The sequence below is a fragment of the Cnephaeus nilssonii genome (assembly GCF_951640355.1).
Source record: "Cnephaeus nilssonii genome assembly, chromosome: 3".
Taxonomy (NCBI): domain Eukaryota; kingdom Metazoa; phylum Chordata; class Mammalia; order Chiroptera; family Vespertilionidae; genus Cnephaeus; species Cnephaeus nilssonii.
Window position 1 is genome coordinate 79,313,819 of NC_137074.1, and position 22,067 is coordinate 79,335,885.

Sequence of the window (22,067 nt, forward strand, 5' to 3'; positions counted from 1 at the left end):
AGATTTTGGATTGTTGTATTTTTGTTGTCATTAGTTTCCAGGATGCTTTTAATTCCTTCTTTGATCTCTTTGGCAACCCAGTCATTATTTAATAGCATTCTATTCAGCTTCCAAGTGTTTAAGATTTTTGGATTGTTTTTATTGTAGTTTATTTCTAATTTTATGGCATTGTGGTCTGAGAAGATGCTTGGTATGATTCCAATCTTCTTGAGTTTGGTGAGACTTTGCTTGTGACCCAATATGTGTCTATTTTTGAAAATGTTTATGTGTACTTGAGAAGAACGTATATTCCGTGGCTTTGGGTTGAAATGTTCTGAAGATGTCAGTTAAGTCCATCTGATCTAGTGAGTCTTTTAGGATTGCTATGTCTTTGCTGATTTTTTGTCTAGAGGATTTATCCAGTGATGTCAGTGGTGTATTAAAGTCCCCTACTATAATTGTATTGTTGTTGATCTCTCCCTTGATATCTTCCAGTAGTTTTGTTATGTATTTGGGTGCTCCTGCATTGGGTGCATATATGTTTATCAGGGTTATAATCTCTTGTTATATCGATCCCTTTAGTATTATGAAGTGGCCTTCCTTATCTCTTGTTATGGCATTTACTTTGAGGTCTATTTTGTCAGATATAAGTATTGCTACCCCAGCTTTTTTTTCATTTCCATTTGCCTGAAAGATATTTTTCCATCCCTTCACTTTCAATCTGTGTGAGTCTCTTGTTCTGAGGTGGGTCTCTTGCAGATATCATATATATGGGTCATGTTTTTTTATCCATTCAGCCACTTGATGTGTTTTGATTGGAGCATTTAGTCCATTTACATTTAAAGTTATTACTGAAAGGTATTTGTTTGTAGTCATATATATTTTTGTGTCTGTGTTCCTTCTTACCTGCTTATTTCTTCTTTTTATACCATTCCCTTTAGCATTTCTTGCATTGCTGGTTTGGTGGTGATAAACTCCCTTAGCCTTTTTTTTTGTCTGCAAAGCTCCTGATTTCCCCTTCAATTTTGATTGATAGTCTTGCTGGATAGAGTATTCTTGGATTCAGTCCTTTGCTTTGCAACACTTTGTATACCTCCTTCCATTCCCTTCTAGCTTGTTGTGTTTCTGTTGAGTAATCATTTGATAATCTGATGGGTGTTCCTTTGTAGGTAATTCTCTGTCTCTCTCTTGCCGCCTTTAAGATTCTCTCTTTGTCATTTATATTTGCCATTGAAATTATGACATGTCTTGGTGTGGGTCTTTTGGGGTTGATCCTGCTTGGGACTCTCTGTACTTGTGTAACTTTTTTCTTCCCCATATCCGGGAAGTTTTCTGTCATTATTTCTTCAAATAGATTTTCTAATCCTTGCTGCTCTTCTTGTCCTTCTGGCAGCCCTATTATACGTATGTTACTTTGCTTCATGTTGTCCCAAAGCTCCCTTAGGCTTTCCTCCTGCTTTTTAATTCTTTTCTCCAATTGCGGTTCAGATTGAGCTTGTTTCTGTACCTGATCTTCTAACTCACTAATTAGGTCCTCTTCTTCTTGTAGTCTACTGTTGAAACTTTCCATGGTGCTTTTGATTGTATCTATATCACTTTTCATTTCTTCCTGGTTCTTGCATAAGTTGTTGATTTTCTCATCCATCCGATGTATATATTCCATGACCATTACTCTGAACTCTTTTTCGGTCATGTTGCATGCTTCAATTTCACTAATTTCCTTTCTTGGCGACTCCTCATTTTCTTTCCTCTGGGGATTGTGTCGTCTCCCCATCCTGACTATCACCAGAAGGTTCAAGCTTCAGTTTGCGTGGACCTGGGCCGTGTGCTGTGGGAACTTCGCACCACCCGAGTTTCACTGAAGTCCTCTGACACTAAGGCGTGTGGCTGCCATGGGTTGGTGGGAACCAGGTTTGCCCAGGGTCAGTGTCCCCAGTGTTCAGTGTGGTCTCATGTGCGCACTTAGAATCAGGGACCCTGCCTACACCATACTGTTGGTATGTGCCGAAAATGAGTCCACTAGTGTGTGCCAGGAGTCAGAGTTTCCCTGTGTCTGCACCAAGAATCGAGTGTCAGAGTCTCTGTTTCCTTGTGTGGCTTCTCACTGAGAATCAGGGTCCCTGTGTGTGCTCGCACCAAGAATTAGAGTCACTGGCTCTTAGTGTGAATGCGCTGTGAGTCAGGGATCCCAGGCGCACGCAGTAAGAAACAGAGTCAAGTCGGAGGTGCTCAATGCTGCCTCTTGCGGGGAGAATTTGGGTCCTGGTTACCATGGGGGACTGGGTTGCACAATAGCTCTGTGGCTTGCCTGCGCTGTGGAAACCTGACTTCCATGTGCACTTGTCCCGAATCAAAGTCAGGTGGCACTGCCGCCCTGCATGAGCTTCGGATTTGGTCGCCCCATTGTGTTGCGGGGAGCAGATTCCAGTCTCTCAAATTCCAGTCCAGTGCTGGGGTCCGTGTGCGCTCTCTCTACTGAGCCCAACCGGCTAGGGCTTCACGCACTCTCAAATTCCCCGAAGGGCAGCTGAGTCCCTTGCGTGTTCTCAAATTCCCAGAAGGGGAACTCTGTCCCATGTGGGCTCTCAAATTCCCTGTAGGGGCGTTGCAGCTTGGGCGAGAGGCGGGTCTATCAGTTACTATGGCGCTATCTGAGAGCCTGCGGGGAGGGGGATAGGCTCTTTGACTCACAGAAATCTGCTGCCGGGAAGTCTGGATTCTTGTTGTCTGTTGGTCTGAAGCTGTGGTCACAGTTCTCTGTCCCCAGTGGTTGCAGGGTCCTGGTTTGTGTCTGAGGCCAGGATCCTAGTCTCAAGCAGCTCTGTTTCTCAAGATGGCGTGGTCTCCGTGCCCGCACCGGCTGCCCAGAAGTGTCCGCTTTGTGCGCAGGGCTCCGCCGTCTAAGACTGCCCAGTTTGGCAGCCCCTTGGAGGACCTGCAGAATCTAACTGTCCCTAGCTCATACACACACACACCACACACGTCTATACTCTCCTCTATGGGTTCCTCACTCTCTCACATTCTCTCCCTCCCTACCTTCCTGCCGGTCACCATCTTCAAAGTCTTCTCATTGGTTGATTCTTATATGTGCCCTGACGAGGGACCAACCCCCAACCTTTGAGTATTGGGATGAGGCTCTAACCAACTGAGCTTCCAGGCAGGGCCATTTTTAAATCAATATTCTTCTACAGATTTGAATTTTATATCAAGCATGCCATTCTTTTATAAAAATAAGAGGAAGCCTTATTGCATTTTTAGGGTTAACTTTCTCCTCTAGTGTCCAGAAGGAACAATTGCAATGTGCCATGAAAAAATCCTAGAGCCCTGGCCTGGTGATTCAGTTGGTTGGAACGTTCTCCTGTATACCAAAATGTTGCGGGTTCAATTTCCAGTCCCCAGTCAGGTGTATGGGAGGCAACCGATGGATGTTTCTCTCTCATATCAATGTTTCTTTATCTCTTTCTCCCCCATCATCTCTCTCTAAAAATCATAAAACATATCCTCAGGTGAGGATTAAAAACACCAGTGTCTTTATTTTTATGTTGAGGCTAGAGCAATGGGGTTGCTCTAGCCTGTGAAGGACATTTGATGTGCTGTCAGGACCTTGCCTGCTGATTTCTCAAATTGCATGACTGAATAGACTGGTCTAACTGCCACTTTTTTAGTTTTCCGTGTATCCCTTGTAAACGAGAGCACAGTTTAGGAAATTAATTCAGTTAAAAAGTATACTTATTGTTGGTGCTTCTATTATTTAATATCTGGCCAACAGCTGTATGAAATGTTAGGAGATATTCCTTAGGTAGTTCTGTTTGACCACTGCCCTGGCCAGCCTTGCTGTAAAACCCTTGGCTGTGGCCATATTCTTCTAGGATCTCTAAGGAACAGCACCTTTTCCAATGTCCTGAAGGTATGTGTCACAATAATCTTCCAGCTCTGGTAAAGCTTGTAATTTTCATGAAATGGCAGAGACCAATAAATAGTTCAAGAAATGATGGAAGAACCCTAAAGATTCCACCAAAAAACTACTAGAACTGATAAATGAATTCTGTAAAGTAGCAGGATACAAAATAAATATCCAGAAATTTATTTTTTATTTATTTTTTTAATTTTTAAAAAATATGTTTTTATTGATTTTAGAGAAGAAGGGAGAGGGAGAGAGAGAAACATCAATGATGACAGAGAATCACTGATTGGCTGCCTCCTGCACTCCCCCTCCTTGGGATCAAGCCTGCAACCTGGAATCAAACCCAGGATGCTTCAGTCTGTAGGCTGATGCTCTATACACTGAGCCAAACCAACTAGGACAGAAATTAGTTGCATTTTTATACACCAATAATGAACTACCAGAAAGGAAAACTAAAAAATCAATTCCATTCACAATTGCTTCAAAGAGAATAAAATACTAGGAATAAATGTAACCAGGATGTCAAAGACCTGTACTCAGAAAATCATAAGACAGAAGAAATAAGTTGAAGAATATGCAAATAAGTGGAAGCATATACCATGCTCATGGATAGGAATAATTAACATCATTAAAATGTCTATACTACCCAAAGCAATTTCCAGATTCAATACAATCCCTATCAAAATACCAATGGCCTATTTCACAGAATTAGAACAAATATTCCAAAAATTCATATGGAATCACAAAAGACTTGAATAGCCACAGAGATTTTGAGAAAGAAAAACAAAGTTGGAGGAATCACACTACCTAGTATCAAACTATATCACAATGCATAGTAATCAAAACAGCATGGTACTGGGCCCTAGCTGGTTTGGCTCAGTGGATAGAGCATCAGCCTGTGGACTGAAGTGTCCCAGGTTTGATTCTGGTCAAGGGCACATGCCTGGGTTGCGGGCTTGATCCCCAGTAGGGGGCGTGCAGGAGGCAGCAAATCAGTGATTCTCTCTCATCATTGATGTTTCTATCTCTCTCTCCCTCTCCCCCTCCCTTCCTCTCTGAAATAAATAAAAATATAAAAACAAACAAATGAAAGAAACACAGCATGGTACTGGCATAAAAACAGACATATAACTCAATGAAACAGAATAGAGAGTCCAGAAATAAACCCAGGTCTTTATAGTCAACTAGAGTCCCGGTGCATGAAATTCGTGCACTCAGGGGTGGTCCCTCAGTCTGGCCTGCACCCTCTCACAGTCCGAGAGCCCTCAGGGGATGTCCGACTGATGGCTTAGGCCCAGTCCTGGGGGGAATAGGCCTAAGCCGGCAGTCGAACATCCTGAGTGCTGCCACAAAGGCGGGAGAGGCTCTTGCCACTGCTGCTGCGTTCACCAGCTGTGAGCCCGGCTCAGGGCTTCTGGCTGAGCTGCACTTGCCCTGTGGACGCACACTGGCCACCAGGGGGCAGCTCCTGCATTGAGCATCTGCCCCCTGGTGGTCAGTGTGCGTCATAGCGACTGGTCATTGTGCTGTTCGGTCAATTTGCATATTAGCCTTTTATTATATAGGATTACTATTTGACAAAGGAGGCAAAAACATAAAATAGCCTAGAGATAGTCTATTCAATAAATGATGCTGGGAAAATTGAACAGATATGTGCAAAAAATGTAACTAGACCCTCTTACAACAGACACAAGAATAAACTCCAAATAAATTAGAAACTTAAATTTTAGGTTAGAAAACATAAAAATCCTAGAAAACATAGGCAGTAAAATCTTGGACATTTCTTTATATTTATTTATTATTTTTATTGATTTCACAGAGAGGAAGGGAGAGGGAGAGAGAGATAGGAACATCAACGATTGGCTGCCTTCTGCACACCCACACTGGAGATTGAGCCCACAACCTGGGCATGTGCCCTGACTGGAAAACAATAGGTTGACCCTCAACCACTGAGCCATGAAGCTGGGAATTGGATATTTATTGTAGCAATATTTTTTTCTGATATATCTCATCTGGCAAGGGAAACAAACAAACAAAATAAACAAATGGAATTACATCAAACTAAAAATTTTTTGTACAGCAAAGGAAACCATCAACAAACTGAAAAGATAACCCACTGAATGGGAGAACAAGATTTGCCAATACACCTGATAAGGGCTTAAAATTCAAAATTTATTAAAAAATTATAAAACTCAACACCAATAAAAACAAGCAATCCAATTAAAAAATGGGCAAAGGACCTGAATAGACACTTTTCCAAAGAAGACATACTGATGGCCAATAGACATATGAAAAGATGTTCAAAATCACTAATAAAAAATGTAAATTAAAACCACAATGATTTATTACCTTACACCTGTGAGAATGGCTATCATCAATAAATCAACAAACAAGTGTTATCAAGGATGTGGAGAAAAGGGGACCCACGTACACTGTTGGTGGGAATACAGATTGGGTGCAGCCACTGTGAAAAGCAGTATGGAGTTACATCAAAAAATTAAAAATGGAACTGCCTTATAAACCAGCAATTCCACTTCTGGGAATATATCTGAAGAAATCCGAAACACTAATTGGAAAGAATATATGCACCCCTATGTTTATTGCAGTGTTATTTACAATAACCAAGATTTGGAAGTGGCCCAAGTGTCCATCAGTAGATGAGTGGATAAAAAAGTTGTGGCACATTTACACAATAGAATACTGCCCAATTGTAAGAAGAAGGAGAAGGAGAAGGAGAAGGAGAAGGAGAAGGAGAAGGAGAAGGAGAAGGAGAAGGATAAGAAGAAGGAGGAGGGGGAGGAGGAGGAGGAGGAGGAGGAGGAGGAGGAGGAGGAGGAGGAGGAGGAGGAGAAGAAGAAGAAGAAGAAGAAGAAGAAGAAGAAGAAGAAGAAGAAGAAGAAGAAGAAGGAGAAGAAGAAGAAGGAGAAGAAGAAGAAGGAGAAGAAGAAGAAGAAGAAGAAGAAGAAGAAGAAGAAGAAGAAGAAGAAGAAGAAGAAGAAGAAGAAGAAGAAGAAGAAGGAGAAGAAGAAGAAGGAGAAGAAGGAGAAAAAGAAGAATCTCTTACCCATTTTGACAGCATGGATGTACCTGGAGAGCATTATGCTAAGTGAAATAAGCCAGTCAGAGCAAGACAATTACCATATGATTTCACTCATGTATGGAATATAATGAACAGAATGAACTTACAAGCAAAATAGAGACAGACTCATAGATAGATAGGCTGACAGCTGTTGGGGAAGTGTGGGACTGGTTAATGGGGGAAGGGATTGAGAAAAAAAGAAAATAAAAGAGAAAGAACTCATTGACACAGACAGCGGTATGGTGATTATGGGGGTGTGGCAGAGGGTGGAGGTGGAAGAAGGTATAGGGGGGATAAATGGTGATGGGGAAAAATAAGAAAGAACAAGATCAATGTTTGCAAATTATATGATCATTTTAAAAAAGCAAAAAGAGATGATGGAAAGAATCTGGCTCCATTGAAAGAGTTCCTGATAGGAACAATTTGAACTCCTGGCTCGGTGACTTAATAGACTAGTCCCTGCTCAGTCCCTTTGAACAGGAGGCAGACTTCACAGAACACTTTTGTAGGTACAGCTGTCCTGATATTCACCCTGTGCTCTTTCCTGTACCATGTCTTATCAGTGTGGGAAGCAAATAGGCTTGACCTACCTGCAGTCATATTCACTCTGTCTTGCTGTGTAGAAAGCAAGATGTTTACTTTATAATGAGATCTTTGCAATACCTCTTTGAGGTGGATTAGGCAGGAATTATTGTTCCCATTATAAAGGTAAGGAATCTGAACCTCAGGAAAAAAAATTTAATGTGGGTGGAATGGCCAACCACAGATTTTATATGTTAACTAGAGGCCCGGTGCACAACATTTGTGCCCTGGGGTGGTGTCCCTCAGCCTGGCTTGCACCGTCTCGCAATCTGGGACCCCGAAGGATTCTTAGCGCTGCTGCAGAGGTGGGAGAGGCTCCTGCCACCGCCGCTGTGCTCACCAGCCACCAGCCATGAGCCCAGCTTCTGGCTGAGTGGTGCTCCTCCTGTGGGAGCACACTGACCACCAGGGGGCAGCTCCTGCATTGAGCGTCTGCCCCTGGTGGTCAGTGCGCATCATAGCGACTGGTTGTTCCTCCACTTGGTCAATTTGCACATTAGGGTTTTATTATATAGGATTTCATACTTCAATTAAGTAAAGGTTCAGCCAGCAAATCATTTTTACTGTTTTAATCAATATTAAACAGCTGTGCAGTTCAACAATGACATGGGGCTTTGTTTCTTGTTTATTCTGTAGTTCATTTATTGATCTTCATGTCTTTTTTTCCTTCACAGGTAATGCCACGTCATGTGGCTTTATAGTGTATCAAAACAGCAAGTTTTTCCAATCAAAAATTTTTACAAGTACATTAAATTATAGTATAAAAGTTATCTCAAGCACAGCTAATAACACTGGGAACAACCAGAATGCTTCTGTCAAAATGGTCTTTCGTCCACCGGTGAGTGTTCCCATGAATGAATTAAAAATTTAGCCAACTCTTATTACAAAGCAGGGATAGTGTGGGCAAAATGAATGTACAGAAAAACTCTTTGAGAGTCTTTTTAAAAAGTATTCATTTAAACCTTCCATATTTTTTTAAATATATTTTATTGATTTTTTTACAACATATTTTATTGATTTTTTACAGAGAGGAGGAGAGAGGGATAGAGAGCTAGAAACATTGATGAGAGAGAAACATCGATCAGCTGCCTCTTGCACACCCCCTACTGGGGATGTGCCCGCAACCAAGGTACATGCCCTTGACCGGAATCGAACCTGGGACCCTTGAATCCGCAGGCTGACGCTCTATCCACTGAGCCAAACCGGTTTCGGCCCTTCCATATTTTTTTTTGTCAGACTAGCTAAATGAAAAATTGGCTAATTTGAATTTTTTATATTTTCCCCCTTAATCTATAATGAAGATGTTATGCTTAGTACATATCTGATTTCTCACATGATTATCTTAACCTTTTTGATTTTTTTCTACCACGTTAAGCATTTAAAAATCAGTTGCAATTGTCTTATCAATTCACAGTACATAGAAAATAAAACCAAGGTCCATTCCTTTGCCTGTGTCTATTGGAGTTTTGCAAAGAATGATTGGGACACAGACGGCTGTTTCAACGATGGAGAGAGGGACGGGGTGCTGTACTGCCGCTGCAACCACACTACAAATTTTGCTGTGTTAATGGTAAGGATATATAGTGTAATCTCTTTCCAGACAGGAGTTTTCCTTACACCTAATTCTGGCATGTGCTAATTGAAGTTAACTTTGGTGTTTAGTTTACTCAAATCAAATTAAATGGAAAAAAGGGAATGGGATGATAAGACTAAAATGGCAAAGGCAAGTAGAATAGATTCTATTTGTCCCAGAGTTACTGTATATATTTCGTAAATCATTTAACTCCAAAGCTACCTTGTATAAGAAGCTGATAACATTTAACTTCAGTGTGCAGCTTTATTTCACTTCTGAAAGTTCTCGGACGGACCCTTTTAAGAAGAGGGGCTACTCTTTGTTCCATTTCCAGAAAACTATTATTTTGGTGACACCAAAAATGTTAATGTATGTTGTTGATGAAATGTGTGTCTTACCCTTAATTAAGGTATTACTAATGCTGCAAATCTCCCAAAGAGAAGCTGAAGTTTTCTTTCTCTAGTAACCATGATGTATTTGGGAAGCCAGTAGCGGTTAGAATACATTGGAACAACAGAGACTATCAAATTAGAGAACATTACTCTTTCAGTGTTTTTGAGATAACTATAGTTTTCTTACTTTAATTATAAAATCTTAGTTGATTTTGATTGTTTGTTTTCTAACTTGTATTACAAAGATCTTCTTTCTCAATCAGGACATAATAAAGATAAAATTTTAACTTTTTTGATAGCTCAGACTGCTATACATAGTAAATGATACATTGCCATAGTTTTTTGTTTGTTTGTTTGTTTGTTTTTTAGGTTAGGCTTTCAACTGTTTCTTCTCACTAATATCTGAGCCTGCCTCAATGACTACCTACTCATATTTACAATTAGTTTTGGGTTGCAGAATTTTAAAAAAGGCTAATTAGAATTGTATGTAGCATCAGAGCATGTGGGAGCTGAGTGAAGAGATGATTTCTATGATCTGAAAATCTATGTATTCTGATTCTTTGTCATCATAAAATTTTTGTTTTATTATTATTTAAAGTGAAGTTTATTTTTGTTTTTACTTCTACAAAAGAAGCACATATTCACTGCATAAAGTATGAAAGTTTATCTACTGCACAGAAATATACTGATATGGAAAATTTTTATGATTACTTAAATAGTAATTAAAAAATAATTCTATTATGTCAATAACCCCTATATATTTGTGCAAAAGACATGGTAATATTTATAAGCACATAAAAAAAAGGTCACTTCTGGAGAAGAGACAGGATTTCAAGAGTTAGGTTATGATATGGGGTAGCTGACAGTAAAGAGAAACATGCTTTTAAAATTATGTTTCTACTAGAGGCCCAGTGCATGAAAATTCATGCACTGGAGGGGGCGTCCCTCAGCCCAGCCTGCCCCCTCTCACAGTCTGGGAGCCCTCAGGGACGGGAGGTGACCTGGCGATCAGGGGAAGGCAACACCCCCATCACACCTCTGCTGCTGCCACTGCCGGCAGCACAAGCCTCAGCCGGCCCTGGTTGTCTGAGTCTTGGGCGGCCCTGGGCGGCTGGGGGGGGGGGGGGGGCGGGCTGAGGGCGGGTCTGGTAGCACTGTGCGCCTGCTGCCCCCCCCCCCCCCCGCCGGCTGGGCTGAAAGGATTGGGGGACTCCGGCGGGGCTGAGGGGACTGGGCACTGCCATCTTGTGGCTATGGGCGCTGCCATCTTTTTGATGACGTGACAGTCAATTTGCATATTCCCTCTTTATTAGCTAGGATCTTACTTTTATAAATAAGCATATATGGCTTTTTAAACCTTACCAATTAAAAATATTAGCAAGTATAGGAAATCAAAAATAATTATATATATCCTACCCTCCCAGTGACCACTATTATTACCTCTCTAGATTTCTAAGAATACTACTTATATGAAATATACTTTTCATGGATATATACTAAAATACTGGAACAGAGATATCCTATATAATAAAAGCCCAGCGACCAAATGGCAGAATGACCGGGAACGACCAGAATGACCAGAATGACTGTGGCCCCTCACCCCGCCCGGCCCCGCCCTCCAGCAGTCACCCCGACCCCAATTGGGGGTGGGGCGGCTGGCAAACTTCCTGTGGCCCCTCACCCTGGCTGGCCAGGTCCCAATGGCCCCCATTGGAGTAGGCTGGCCGGACCCCACCCATGCACTGGGCCTCTATCCTATCTAATAATAAAGTAATATGCAAATTAACCATCACTCTGCAACAAAAATGGCGGCCCCCATAGCCACAAGATGGCGGCGCCCAGTCCCCTCAGCCCCGCTGCTGGAGTGTCCGGCCTGTCCGCAGGAGCAGCGAGGCTGGATCCGCCTCCGGAGGGGGTGGATCCAGCCTCCCCGCTCCACCGCTGCTGCAGTGTCTGGGCCTGTCAGCCCCGCCGGGGTTTGGGGGGACACGGCAGACAGAGCCAGGACAGCAGGGCATGGAGGCTTCCTTAGCGCGGTGACAGCAAGGAAGCCCCAGGCCCAGCAAACAGCCCAGACAGCAGGGTTTGGGGGCTTCCTTAGCACAGAAGCGGCGGGAACACCCCCAGACACCGCAGACAGAGCCCGGACAGCAGGGCTTGGGGGCTTCCTTAGCACGGCAACAGCAGAGAAGCCCCAGGCCCAGCAAACAGAACCAGGACAGCAGGGCATGGAGGCTTCCTTAGTGCGGCGGCAGCGGGGAAGACCCAGGCCCGGCAAACAGAGCCAGGATAGCAGGGCTTGGGGGCTTCCTTAGAGCAGAGGCGGCGGGAACACTCCCAGGCCCAGCAGACAGAGCCCAGACAGCAGGGCTTGGGAGCTTCCTTAGTGCTGTAGTGGCGGGGAAGTCCCCAGACATGGCAGACAGAGCCCAGACAGCAGGGCTTGGGGGCTTCCTTAGCAAGGTGGCGGCGGGAATACCCCCAGGCCCCACAGACAGAGCCAGGACAACAGGGCATGGGGGCTTCCTTAGAGCAGAGGTGGCGGGAACACCCCCAGGCCCAGCAGACAGAGCCCCGACAGCAGGGCTTGGGGGATTCCTTAGTGTTCGGTGTAGGCGAAGCCCCCAGGCCCAGCAGACAGAGCACACTGCAGGGCATTGGGGCTTCCTTCACATGGCGCATGGGGAGGCAGGCAGAGAGTGGAGAGCAGGGCATGGGGGCTTCATCTCCATGGCTGCAGCAAAACCTCCAGGCCCGCAGAGAGCAGAGAACCACGGGGAGTGGGCCTAAGCCATCAGTAGGACATCCGCTGAGAGCTCCTGGATTGTAGAGGGTGCAGGTTGGGCTGAGGGACCCCTGTGCACGAATTTCATGCACCGGGCCTCTAGTAGAAATATAAAACCCTACCCCATCACCACTCCTACCCAACCCGCCAAAGGCTCCTGAAACCACAAAAAGATCACTGATTCAGGCTAGCAGTTCAAAGTGTAAAGCCTCATTCACATGTGAGGAATTCGCACCTCTCTACTTCCCCTTGGACTCCACGTCTCAGAGGAGGCATGCACGATATAAATGCACAAATGAAAGCTCAGAAAAGTCACTCTGTTGGGGTCCTGTGGTGCATTCAGGCAGAGACAAACTGATCACCAAAAGCCAAGCACCAGACTCTGTCCCTCCTCACCCGCGGCCTCAGCTCCAGACAGGCACTCCCCGAGGCAGGATACAAGGAGAGCCCCTTCTCAATTCTTCTCAGAGACGGGAATGCTCAGGAGGCCAAGATAACAGAAACCTAAGGACCCAAATGCTGGGTCCCATGCTGCCAGGGCCCGCTCAGCACAAGGCCAAGGGGAGCTCAGACCACGTTCTGGTCCACTTCCTAACCCAGTCGCAGCCAGCCATCCCGGGGCATCCAGGGCCGCAGTGCTGCACTGGAGTGTGCATCCTGGGGGTGCTCTGGGGGCGGAGGGCTCACCCCCACCCCTGTGCCCAAGGGGCTCTCCGCCTCTGTGCCCTTCCCCCAGGCGCTCAGCCCCAGCTGTGCCAGCCAAGCCCCTTTGCTGGGGTGGGATCGCAGGGAGCAGGCCGGGAGAGGGGTGGCCCGCCCTTGGCCTCCACGTTGGCTGTTTGCACACATGTAATTATCCAGGGCTTTCAGTTCGCCAACTCTGGGCCTAGGAACTGTGCCGGGGTGAACACCAAATGAGCCGTCTCACTGGGCCAGGAAGCTCTATCCCCGTCCACAGCACCCTGAGTCATGTGTCTGTGTTTGCCCAACTGTCTACACAGCCACCACGTGCTGGCTTGGGGATATCTTTGTGTGTCCTCTGTCGTGTGTCTACACCGGCCAATGGGAAGGTTCACGAGTACCAGGCCCCGATGAGGAGAGGAGGGGTGGGTGGCGGGGCGAAGGGAGGGGGAGGGTGAACTGGTTCTCAGCTGCAAAGGAAGGAAGCACTAGCGCCCGGCCCTCCCGTCTGCACAAGTCCTACATAAACATGAGCCCGGAGCAGCGGCCAAGGCCAAACATCCCTGGGATTTCAGATGTAACCGCCACACCGAGGTGTCCTAGACCTTGCTCTGTCTCCTTGCCCCGCCTCCCCAGCCATTTCGAACCTCAGCCACCAGCGCCCTCTCCAGAGCCGGGGCACGGAATTCGGGATTCGGGCTTCACTCAAAAACAGAAGGAACACGTGTGGGGACCTGGGAGGGAACGCCTCCAGGTCCTCCTCTCTCTGTTTCAGATCCTTAGCCCTCGGGGACCCTGGTCCTACGTACTCAGTCCATTGCCCTCCACATCCTTCCAGCCCTTTCCCTGAGGCCAGTTCAGCCATGTCTACGCTGAAGGGAACCAGAGCGCAGAGGAGAACAAGCTCAGCCCCAGGGGCCTTAGTTGGAGGTGGAGGGATCAGCCTTCCAGAAGCAGGACTTCTCAGCACACTCGCTCTGCCCTTAGGGCTGAGTCCCTCCCTTAGCCTTCCGGGTTCTCTGTGTCTGTCTGCCTTGCCCTGTGTGTCTCTCTCCCTGTCCCTTGCTCTCTGATTTTGTTTACTCATTTCCCATGTCTTGCTGGGCCTTTTGTCTCTGTCTCTCATCAGATCTCTGCCCATGGAAAACACCCCTGCTGCCCCCGGCAAAGGAACACACACCAGCAGAATCTGCCTTTTCAATAAAAAATAACAAGTGGGAAATAGTGAATTAAAAAGCATTAACTTAAAAACAATCCACGTGTCTGCAAATGCGTTCCAAACGGCAGCCCTTTGGCAGGGGTGCAGGGGCAGGGGGCATGTTGGCCACACGTTCTGGAGCCTCAGACACAAAGTGTAGGGGGCTCAGTGCCTCACTATGGACCCCTCCCACTAGCCACCTGGGATGGCAGGGTCTGGGGAAGGGACTTAGTCTATACTCACCCTGGTGGACCCCCACCTGATTCCATAGACCCTTTCCCCTGTTCTGGCATCTGCTGGTCCTTCTTACTCCCCCAGTACCTCCAAACCTCCCTATGCTGACCCCAACTCTCCTTCTGCACCAGCCCTCCCCCCCACACACATATTTCACCTCTCCCTCCCCCACCCCCAGTCTTCTACCCCATACTTCTTCCTGCCCTTCCCCACCTCCATTCTGCCCTCCTGCCCCAGACCACCCAGCAGCCCTGGCTCTGGGAGAAAGCGTTAGAACAAAGGTTTCCTTGGCCGGAAGAGACTCTCCAGGGAGCTGCATGCAGAAAGGCGCTCCCAGTCCTGAACCTGCAACTGCTCTGTCCTGCCAGATGCCAATCAGAAATTGTGTCTCTGGAGACAGAGGGTAGCAGAAGTAGGCTGCTGTCCTTTGAAGGCCCTCATCAGGAGGAAACTCTCCCCTCCCCCCCCCCAAAAAAAGTTCACCCTGCTGCCTCCCTTATCACTTGCAGCAACCCTCCTTTGCCCCTTTCCCTGGAAGTGGAAGGATTGGTGCACATCTGTATATATAAAAGCCTAAGCAACCGAATGACCAGTCGACCAGTTGCTATGACGCACACTGACCACCGGGGGGCAGATGCTCAATGCAGGAGCTGCCCCCTGGTGGTTAGTGCACTCCCACAGGGGGATCACTGCTCAGCCAGAAGCTGGGCTCACAGGCTCATGGGCTCATGGCTAGTGAGTGCAGCAGCAGTGGCCAGAGCCTCTCCCGCCTCCATGGCAGTGCTAAGAAGCAGTGAGCTGAGCGGTAAGGAGCAGTGTGCAGGTGGGCAGTAAGGAGCAAGGGGTCCCAGACTGCGAGAGGGATGTCCTCCAAGGGCTCCTGGACTGCGAAAGGGTGCAGGCCGGGCTGAGGGACCCCCTCCCCCCAGTGCACGAATTTTGTGCACCGGGCCTCTAGTATTACATAAAAATTAGGCCTTTAAGAAATGACAGGATAATGTGAACAAGTTTCCATATCCTTAAAAATATTTCTGCAACCTTATTTTTAGGGCATCAGCTTAGATATGCTGATTTCCCCTTGGATTAAAGTTACACATAAAAATAATATAATGGATAAATGAAGTAACCTAGCCAGTTGAGATCTCATCTAACAACTTTGATTTTAGACAGTGAGGAGCAGTATATACGTTTTCCCTAACTGAATTAGTTTAAGAAATTGCTGTCAAGCCCTACTTCATGTAAACTTAGCAATAAGGGGTTGTTAATTTATTTCCTTTTAAAATACTATATCAATAGTTATAAAAAAGAAGACATATGTGACAACTATCTGGTTATTTTGACCAATGTAACTTTTCATGATTTTGACTTTTGTAGGCATTTCATTAACTGTTACTTTAAAATAGTAATCTTGTCTTATTTTTCCAGAGTTTTAAAAAGGGTTATAATTATCGTGAACTACACATGTTATCCACCGCTGGATGTGCGCTGTCCATTACTGGTCTGACTCTCACAATTATATTTCAGATTGTCACCAGGTAAGAAGGGAAGTTGGCTCTTCTCAGGAGAGAAATTGCTGTCCTTTTTATTTCCTCTGAGCATATAGCCCATTTTTAGTTTACATGTGTACTGTATGTTTTCCCCATTAGCATGTAAATTGATGAGAATAGTGACCTCCTCTGATTCTGTTGTTGCTGTTGTTTGTTTTGTTTTGTTTTCACCACCATATCCCCAAGGCTGACCACAGGAGAGGAATGGACTCAAAGTAGAGGAATATCTGTAACATAAATGGGTCGACCTATTGTGTACTCCTTCCAGGTTTTCCTCTCATACTCAAGATAACTTGAATTCATCTTTCCTTCAGATTTATTTCTCTCTACTAAATTCCTTCACAACCGTTTTCTCAGATGTGTTGAGGAAAGAGAGAGAGAAAGAGAGATAGATGATCCTTAATGGAATATATAATTACATTAATGGTTGGGAATAATAATTTTCTAACCTAGCATTTTATATTAGTCACTATATTCCTTCATAGAAAAGTGTACCCTCCACCCTGGTCGCTGTGGCTCAGTTGATTGGGCACTGTCTCATGCACCAAGAGGTCACCAGTTTGATTCTCTATCAGGGCACGTGCCCAAGTGCCAAGTTCTATCCCCTGTAGGAGGCAGCTGATGGCTGTTTCTCTCTCATTGATATTTCTCTCTCTCTCTCTCCCTCTCCCTTCCTCTCTCTTAAAAAAAAATACCCAGAAAAAGGGTACTCTTCAATGTAACCAGAGGGAGTCACTTGATGTTATTTTGTCATGTTCCTATCAGTCTTTTTTTAAAAATAAATCTTTATTGTTCAGATTATTACAGGTGTTCCTCTTTTTTCCCCCCCATAGCTTCCCTCCACCTGATTCCCCACCCCACCCCATGCCCTTACCCCCCGCCACTGTCTTCATCCATATGTGTAAGATTTTTGTCCATTCTCTTCCCGCACCCCTCACACCTCCTTCCCCCTGAGAATTGTCAGTCCACTCCCTTTCTATGCCCCTGATTCTATTATATTCACCAGTTTATTCTGTTCATCAGATTTTTTTATTCACTTGATTTTTAGATTCACTTGTTGATAGATATGTATTTGTTGTTCATAATTTTTATCTTTACCTTTTTCTTCTTCCTCCTCTTCTTAAAGAATACCTTTCAGCATTTCATATAATCCTGGTTTGGTGGTGATGAACTCCTTTAGCTTTTTCTTGTCTGTGAAGCTCTTTATCTGACCTTCAATTCTGAATGATAGCTTTGCTGGGCAGAGTAATCTTGGTTGTAGGTTCTTGCCGTTCATCACTTTGAATATTTCTTGCCACTCCCTTCTGGCCTGCATAGTTTCTGTTGAGAAATCAGCTGACAGTCGTATGGGTAGTCCCTTGTAGATAACTAACTGTTTTTCTCTTGCTGCTTTTAAGATTCTCTCTTTGTCTTTTGCCCTTGGCATTTTAATTATGATGTGTTTTGGTGTGGTCCTCTTCGGATTCCTCTTGTTTGGGGTTCTCTGCGCTTCCTGGACTTGTAAGTCTATTTCTTTCACCAGGTAGGGAAAGTTTTCTGTCATTATTTCTTCTAATGGGTTTTCAATATTTTGCTCTCTCTCTCTTCTTCTGGCACCCCAAAAATTCGGATGTTGGTACGCTTAAAGTTGTCCCAGAGGCTCCCTACACTATCTTCATATTTTTGGATTCTTTTTTCTTTTTGTTTTTGTGGTTGGGTGTTTTTTGTTTCCTCATATTTCAGATCTTTGGTTTGATTCTTGGGGTCCTTTGATCTACAGTTGAATTTCTGTATATTCTTTATTTCAGACAGTGTATGCTTAATTTCTGACTGGTCCTTTTCTATTTTTTTGGCATCCTCATTAAGGTCCTTGAAGTTCTCACTAAGTTCCTTGGAAGTCTCACTAAGTTTCTCGGAGGTTTTTAGAAGATTCTTGAGTAACCTTATAAATGTGGTTTTGAACTCTATGTCCAGTAGTTTGCTTTCCTCCATTTCTTTCATTTGTGACATGTTTCTTTGTCTCTGCATTTTGCTGCTTCCCTGTGTTGATGGAGTGGAAGAATTGCTGTTCTGGAAACACACTTATGGGGCAGGATTTGCTTCAGTGGGGCTTTGGTGCTCACTGAGTCTGCCTCTTGAATGTGGCACTTATGGATGTGAGTAGTTGAAATCTGGTGTCATCTCACACTGAGCAGTAGATACACTAGCTTCTGGATCTTTAATGGGGTGCAGGTCAGCTACTGTCTGAGGCTACCCAGCAGGAGCTACAGCGAGAACTACAGTTTTCTCCTCTTTGCTTGGGGTTTGGAGGTTTTGGAGCTGTCTGACCCGAGCTGCAGTTTGTTTGGTTAAGCTGCGATAGGGCAGACCATTTATATGCAAAAGCCGCTGCGTGGAGCTTGGGTAGGTTTGTAGATTGTGAGGGGTGGGGTCTCAGGAAGTCACTAGGCTAGGGCGTGGCAAACAGCGATGGCTGCCAGTCAGCTGTCTCTGCGTCTCCACGTTTCCAAGTCCCCGCGTCCCGCGCCCCAGCGCAGTAAACAATGATTGCTGTACGCACCTCTGCAAGAAAGCCACCCTCACTTTCCTGATGGCAGACAGTCCAGCTTCTCCCCGTAGGAGTATGGGTCTCCAGCATCTCCCCAGAAACTGGAATTCATAGTAATCGGGAGCTGGTCTCCCTTTGGGTTGAAAAAAGCAGCACAGCCAGTCACTTGCTGCCAGCCCGATTCGCGCGACTCCGTACCTCAGCTTTTCAGCGCTTGTGCACATCTCAATGCTCTTTTCTCTTTCCTTTCTAGTTGTAGAACTTACACTCAGCCAGCTTTCCCGTGGTTCTGGGTGATATACGTTTTGTCTTTTAGTTGTAGTTTTGAAATTGTTGTGTGAGGCAGCAATTTAGGTGTTACCTATGCCACCATCTTGGTTTACCCTTCTTCCTATCGGTCTTTAATTACTTCCTTATTTCAGGCACAGCAAGATGGCAAAGGCACATCTATCACTTTCTTTGCCCTGTACTTAGAATCAGCCATATTTCTAAAGAGCCAGAATTAGTTTTTATTTCTTTTCTTTATCTTTCACACTCAATGAGTCTCTTGCCATTTATTTAAAATTCTTATACTGAGTGCTTACTATGGGCCAACCACCCATATGAATAAGACAGGTAAGCTCCCATCTCTCATGGTGTTTACATTTTCAGGGAGAATAAAAATATTATACAAATATACTGTATACAAAAATCTATATACAGTAGGTCCTTGGGTTACATCGGAGATCTGTTCCTATGGCGTGACGTAACGCAATTTCCCCCATAAGTCAGAACCCACCTACATAAGCACCTATGTCACTCACATGGAGCACATACACAGCAGTAATGAAGTGAAACAGTAAAAAAATTTTAAAAGAAAGATAACAATTCTTGAACTTTACTTGTGGTAAATAAATAATAAAAAACATAAAGCACATATGTACATACATCGAAATGATGGAACTTTTTTTTTTATCCTACATAATAAAATGGTAATATGTAAATTACCATCACTCCGCTACGCCCACGATTGGGCCAGCAGGAGGCACAGGGGGCAGGACTCAGGGTGGCTGGGGTAGCTGATTGGGCCAGCAGGACGCTGAGCTCAGCGTCTGTACCATGGCTGCTGGAGGCTTTCGGAAGGCCTGGGGCACCGGCGGACAGCTGGCCAGGTCCCCCACAATCAAAGGCCAAAGCGGGGGACCTGGCCGGCTGTCTGCTCCGGCGCAAGGCCTTTCGAAAGCCTCCACAGCGCCGGAGGCTTTCGGAAGGCCTGGGGCACCGGCGGACAGCCAGCCCGCTGGTGCACCAGGTGCATGATTAAATCATGCACTGGGCCTCTAGTATATAAATAAATGGAGATGGCGACGTAACCATGAAATGACATATGTTGAGTTTGACGTAACCCAAGGGCTGCCTGTATATAAAAGCATGTCATAGCTACTGGCCAGTCGGCCGGTTGGCTGGTCTCTTAAGCAGAAACCACAGACATGGAAACATGGGACAGACTGATAAATCTCAGAGGAAAGGGGGAAGGGGGAAGGGCAGGAAGAAATTAACCAAAGATCTTATATGCACACTAGAGGCCCGATGCACAGATTTGTGCACGGGCCTCTAGTGTGCATATAAGATCTTTGGTTATATGCACCACGGGAAAGCTGGCTGAGTGGAAGTTCTACAACTAGAAGGAAAGAGAAAAGAGCATTGGGGTCCCTCGGCCTGGCCTGATAGGATCAGGCCAAAACCGGCTCTCCCAAATCCCCTGAGGAAGGAAAATTACATGCTATGTAATTACAAGTCAGTCATACAAAAAGACATGGCTCTTATATTTGTCTTTTTATTTGTTTTTCTACCATCACCACACTGGAACAGACAATTATTGGAACCCATTGGAATAATTGTGGTAGCCACATAAGCAGTTTCTTTGTCTAAAATGTCACTTCTTTGAATTATTGTCAGATTTTTTTCTTTTTTGCATCCTCTGTTAACATGTTTCTTAGGACAATTTTGCTGCCATAGATGTTACTAAAAAGTCATCAGGAAAGAAAAACAAAAATAAAAACAAAATTGTGTGGATTTTAAAATCCTGAATCAAGTAGTTCTTTTTGTTCATGGGCAGGTTCCCATATTAATATAATATGTATATTTTTTATTGCATATAATATACACTGAGTGGCCAGATTATTATGATCTCTGAATGCATAATAATCTGGCCACTCAGTGTGTGTGTGTGTGTGTGTGTGTGTATGTGTGTGTGTGTGTGTGTGTGTGTGTGTGTGTATGAGGCCCAGTACATGAATTCATGCATGGGTGGGGTCCAGCCAGCCTGGCCAGGGGGAGGGGACATGGGCGGTTGGCCAGCCTGCCTGCTGGTCGAACTCCTGGACGAGGGGACAATTTGCATATTAGCCTTTTATTATATAGCACATACACTGAGTGGCCAGATTATGATGCATTCAGAGATCATAATAATCTGGCCACTCAGAATATATTATAAATTTATGTGCATATATAGTGAAGCACAGAATATTGTAATATACAGAAAAGTCAAGCTATTTAAAAAGAGTCTATTCTCCTGTGGATTATAATTTATTTTTAAAATTGAAGAAAAATTAGAAAGTAATGTTATTTTATATGAAAGGATTCTTTTGACTATTTTTTGTAGTTTTCAACTAAATCTCAACTAAAATATCAAGAGGATGGACAAAGTTCTATTTGAATATAAGCCTTTTATTCAGCATGGAAATCCAAAGACTGAGAAAGATCATGATGTAATGTTATAAAATCATAAAGCATATATATTCAACAAACAGACATCAAATTCTGGGACATTCTATATAATAAAGAGCTAATATGCAAATGGTCATCATGCCCTCATGCCATCATGCCTTAATGGCTCAGACACTCAACACTGGGGAGAGAGGAATGGGGACCAGCCAGGCACAAATGAGCTCTCTAGAGAGAAATGGGGACCAGCCAGGCTGTGGCCTGGGAGAGGGACAAGCCACCCACCCTGCGGTCCCAGGTGCCAGTGGCTGTGCTTGCGGCCCGGGAGAGGGACAAGCTGCATGTCCCGTGGACCCAGGCACCAGTGGCTGTGCCTGAGCCTGCAGCCCAAGAGAGGGACAAGCCATCCGCCCTGCAGTCCCAGGTGCCAGAGGCTGGGGCTGTGGTCCGGGAGAGGGACAAACCGCCCGCTCTGTGGTCCTGGGCGCCAGTGGCTGGGACTGTGGCCCAGGAGAGGGACAAGCTGCCCTCCCTGCAGTCCCGGGCGCCAGTGGCTGCGGCCAGCCTGGGTAAAGCCAGCCCAGGTCCTGAGTGCCTGCGGCCGGCTACAGGGATGGAAGCCCGGGTCCCAGGTGCCTGCGACTGGCCAGAGGAGGGAATCCTGGGTCCCGGGTGTGGGGCGAGGCAGAGGCGGTTAGGGGCAATCAGGCCAGTAGGGGAGCAGTTAGGGGCGATCAGGCAGGCAGGCAGAAGTGGTTGGAGCAATCAGGCAGGCAGAGGTGGTTAGGGGTGATCAGGCAGGCAGGCAGAGGGGTGAGGGGTGATCAGGCAGGCAGGCAAGTGGTTAGGAACCAGTGATCCCGGATTGTGAGAGGCAGTC

General features: G+C 45.4%; 1 protein-coding gene across 1 annotated transcript in view; it reads left to right on the forward strand.

Moving 5' to 3' along the window:
• Positions 1-22,067, forward strand: part of ADGRG7 (adhesion G protein-coupled receptor G7) — a 92,987-nt gene that overhangs the window by 47,232 nt on the left and 23,688 nt on the right. Inside the window, exons 9-11 of the mRNA XM_079766335.1 lie at positions 8,219-8,382; positions 8,959-9,114; positions 15,833-15,942. Coding sequence (XP_079622461.1) covers positions 8,219-8,382; positions 8,959-9,114; positions 15,833-15,942 — 430 coding nt within the window. The remainder of the gene's footprint in view (positions 1-8,218; positions 8,383-8,958; positions 9,115-15,832; positions 15,943-22,067) is intronic.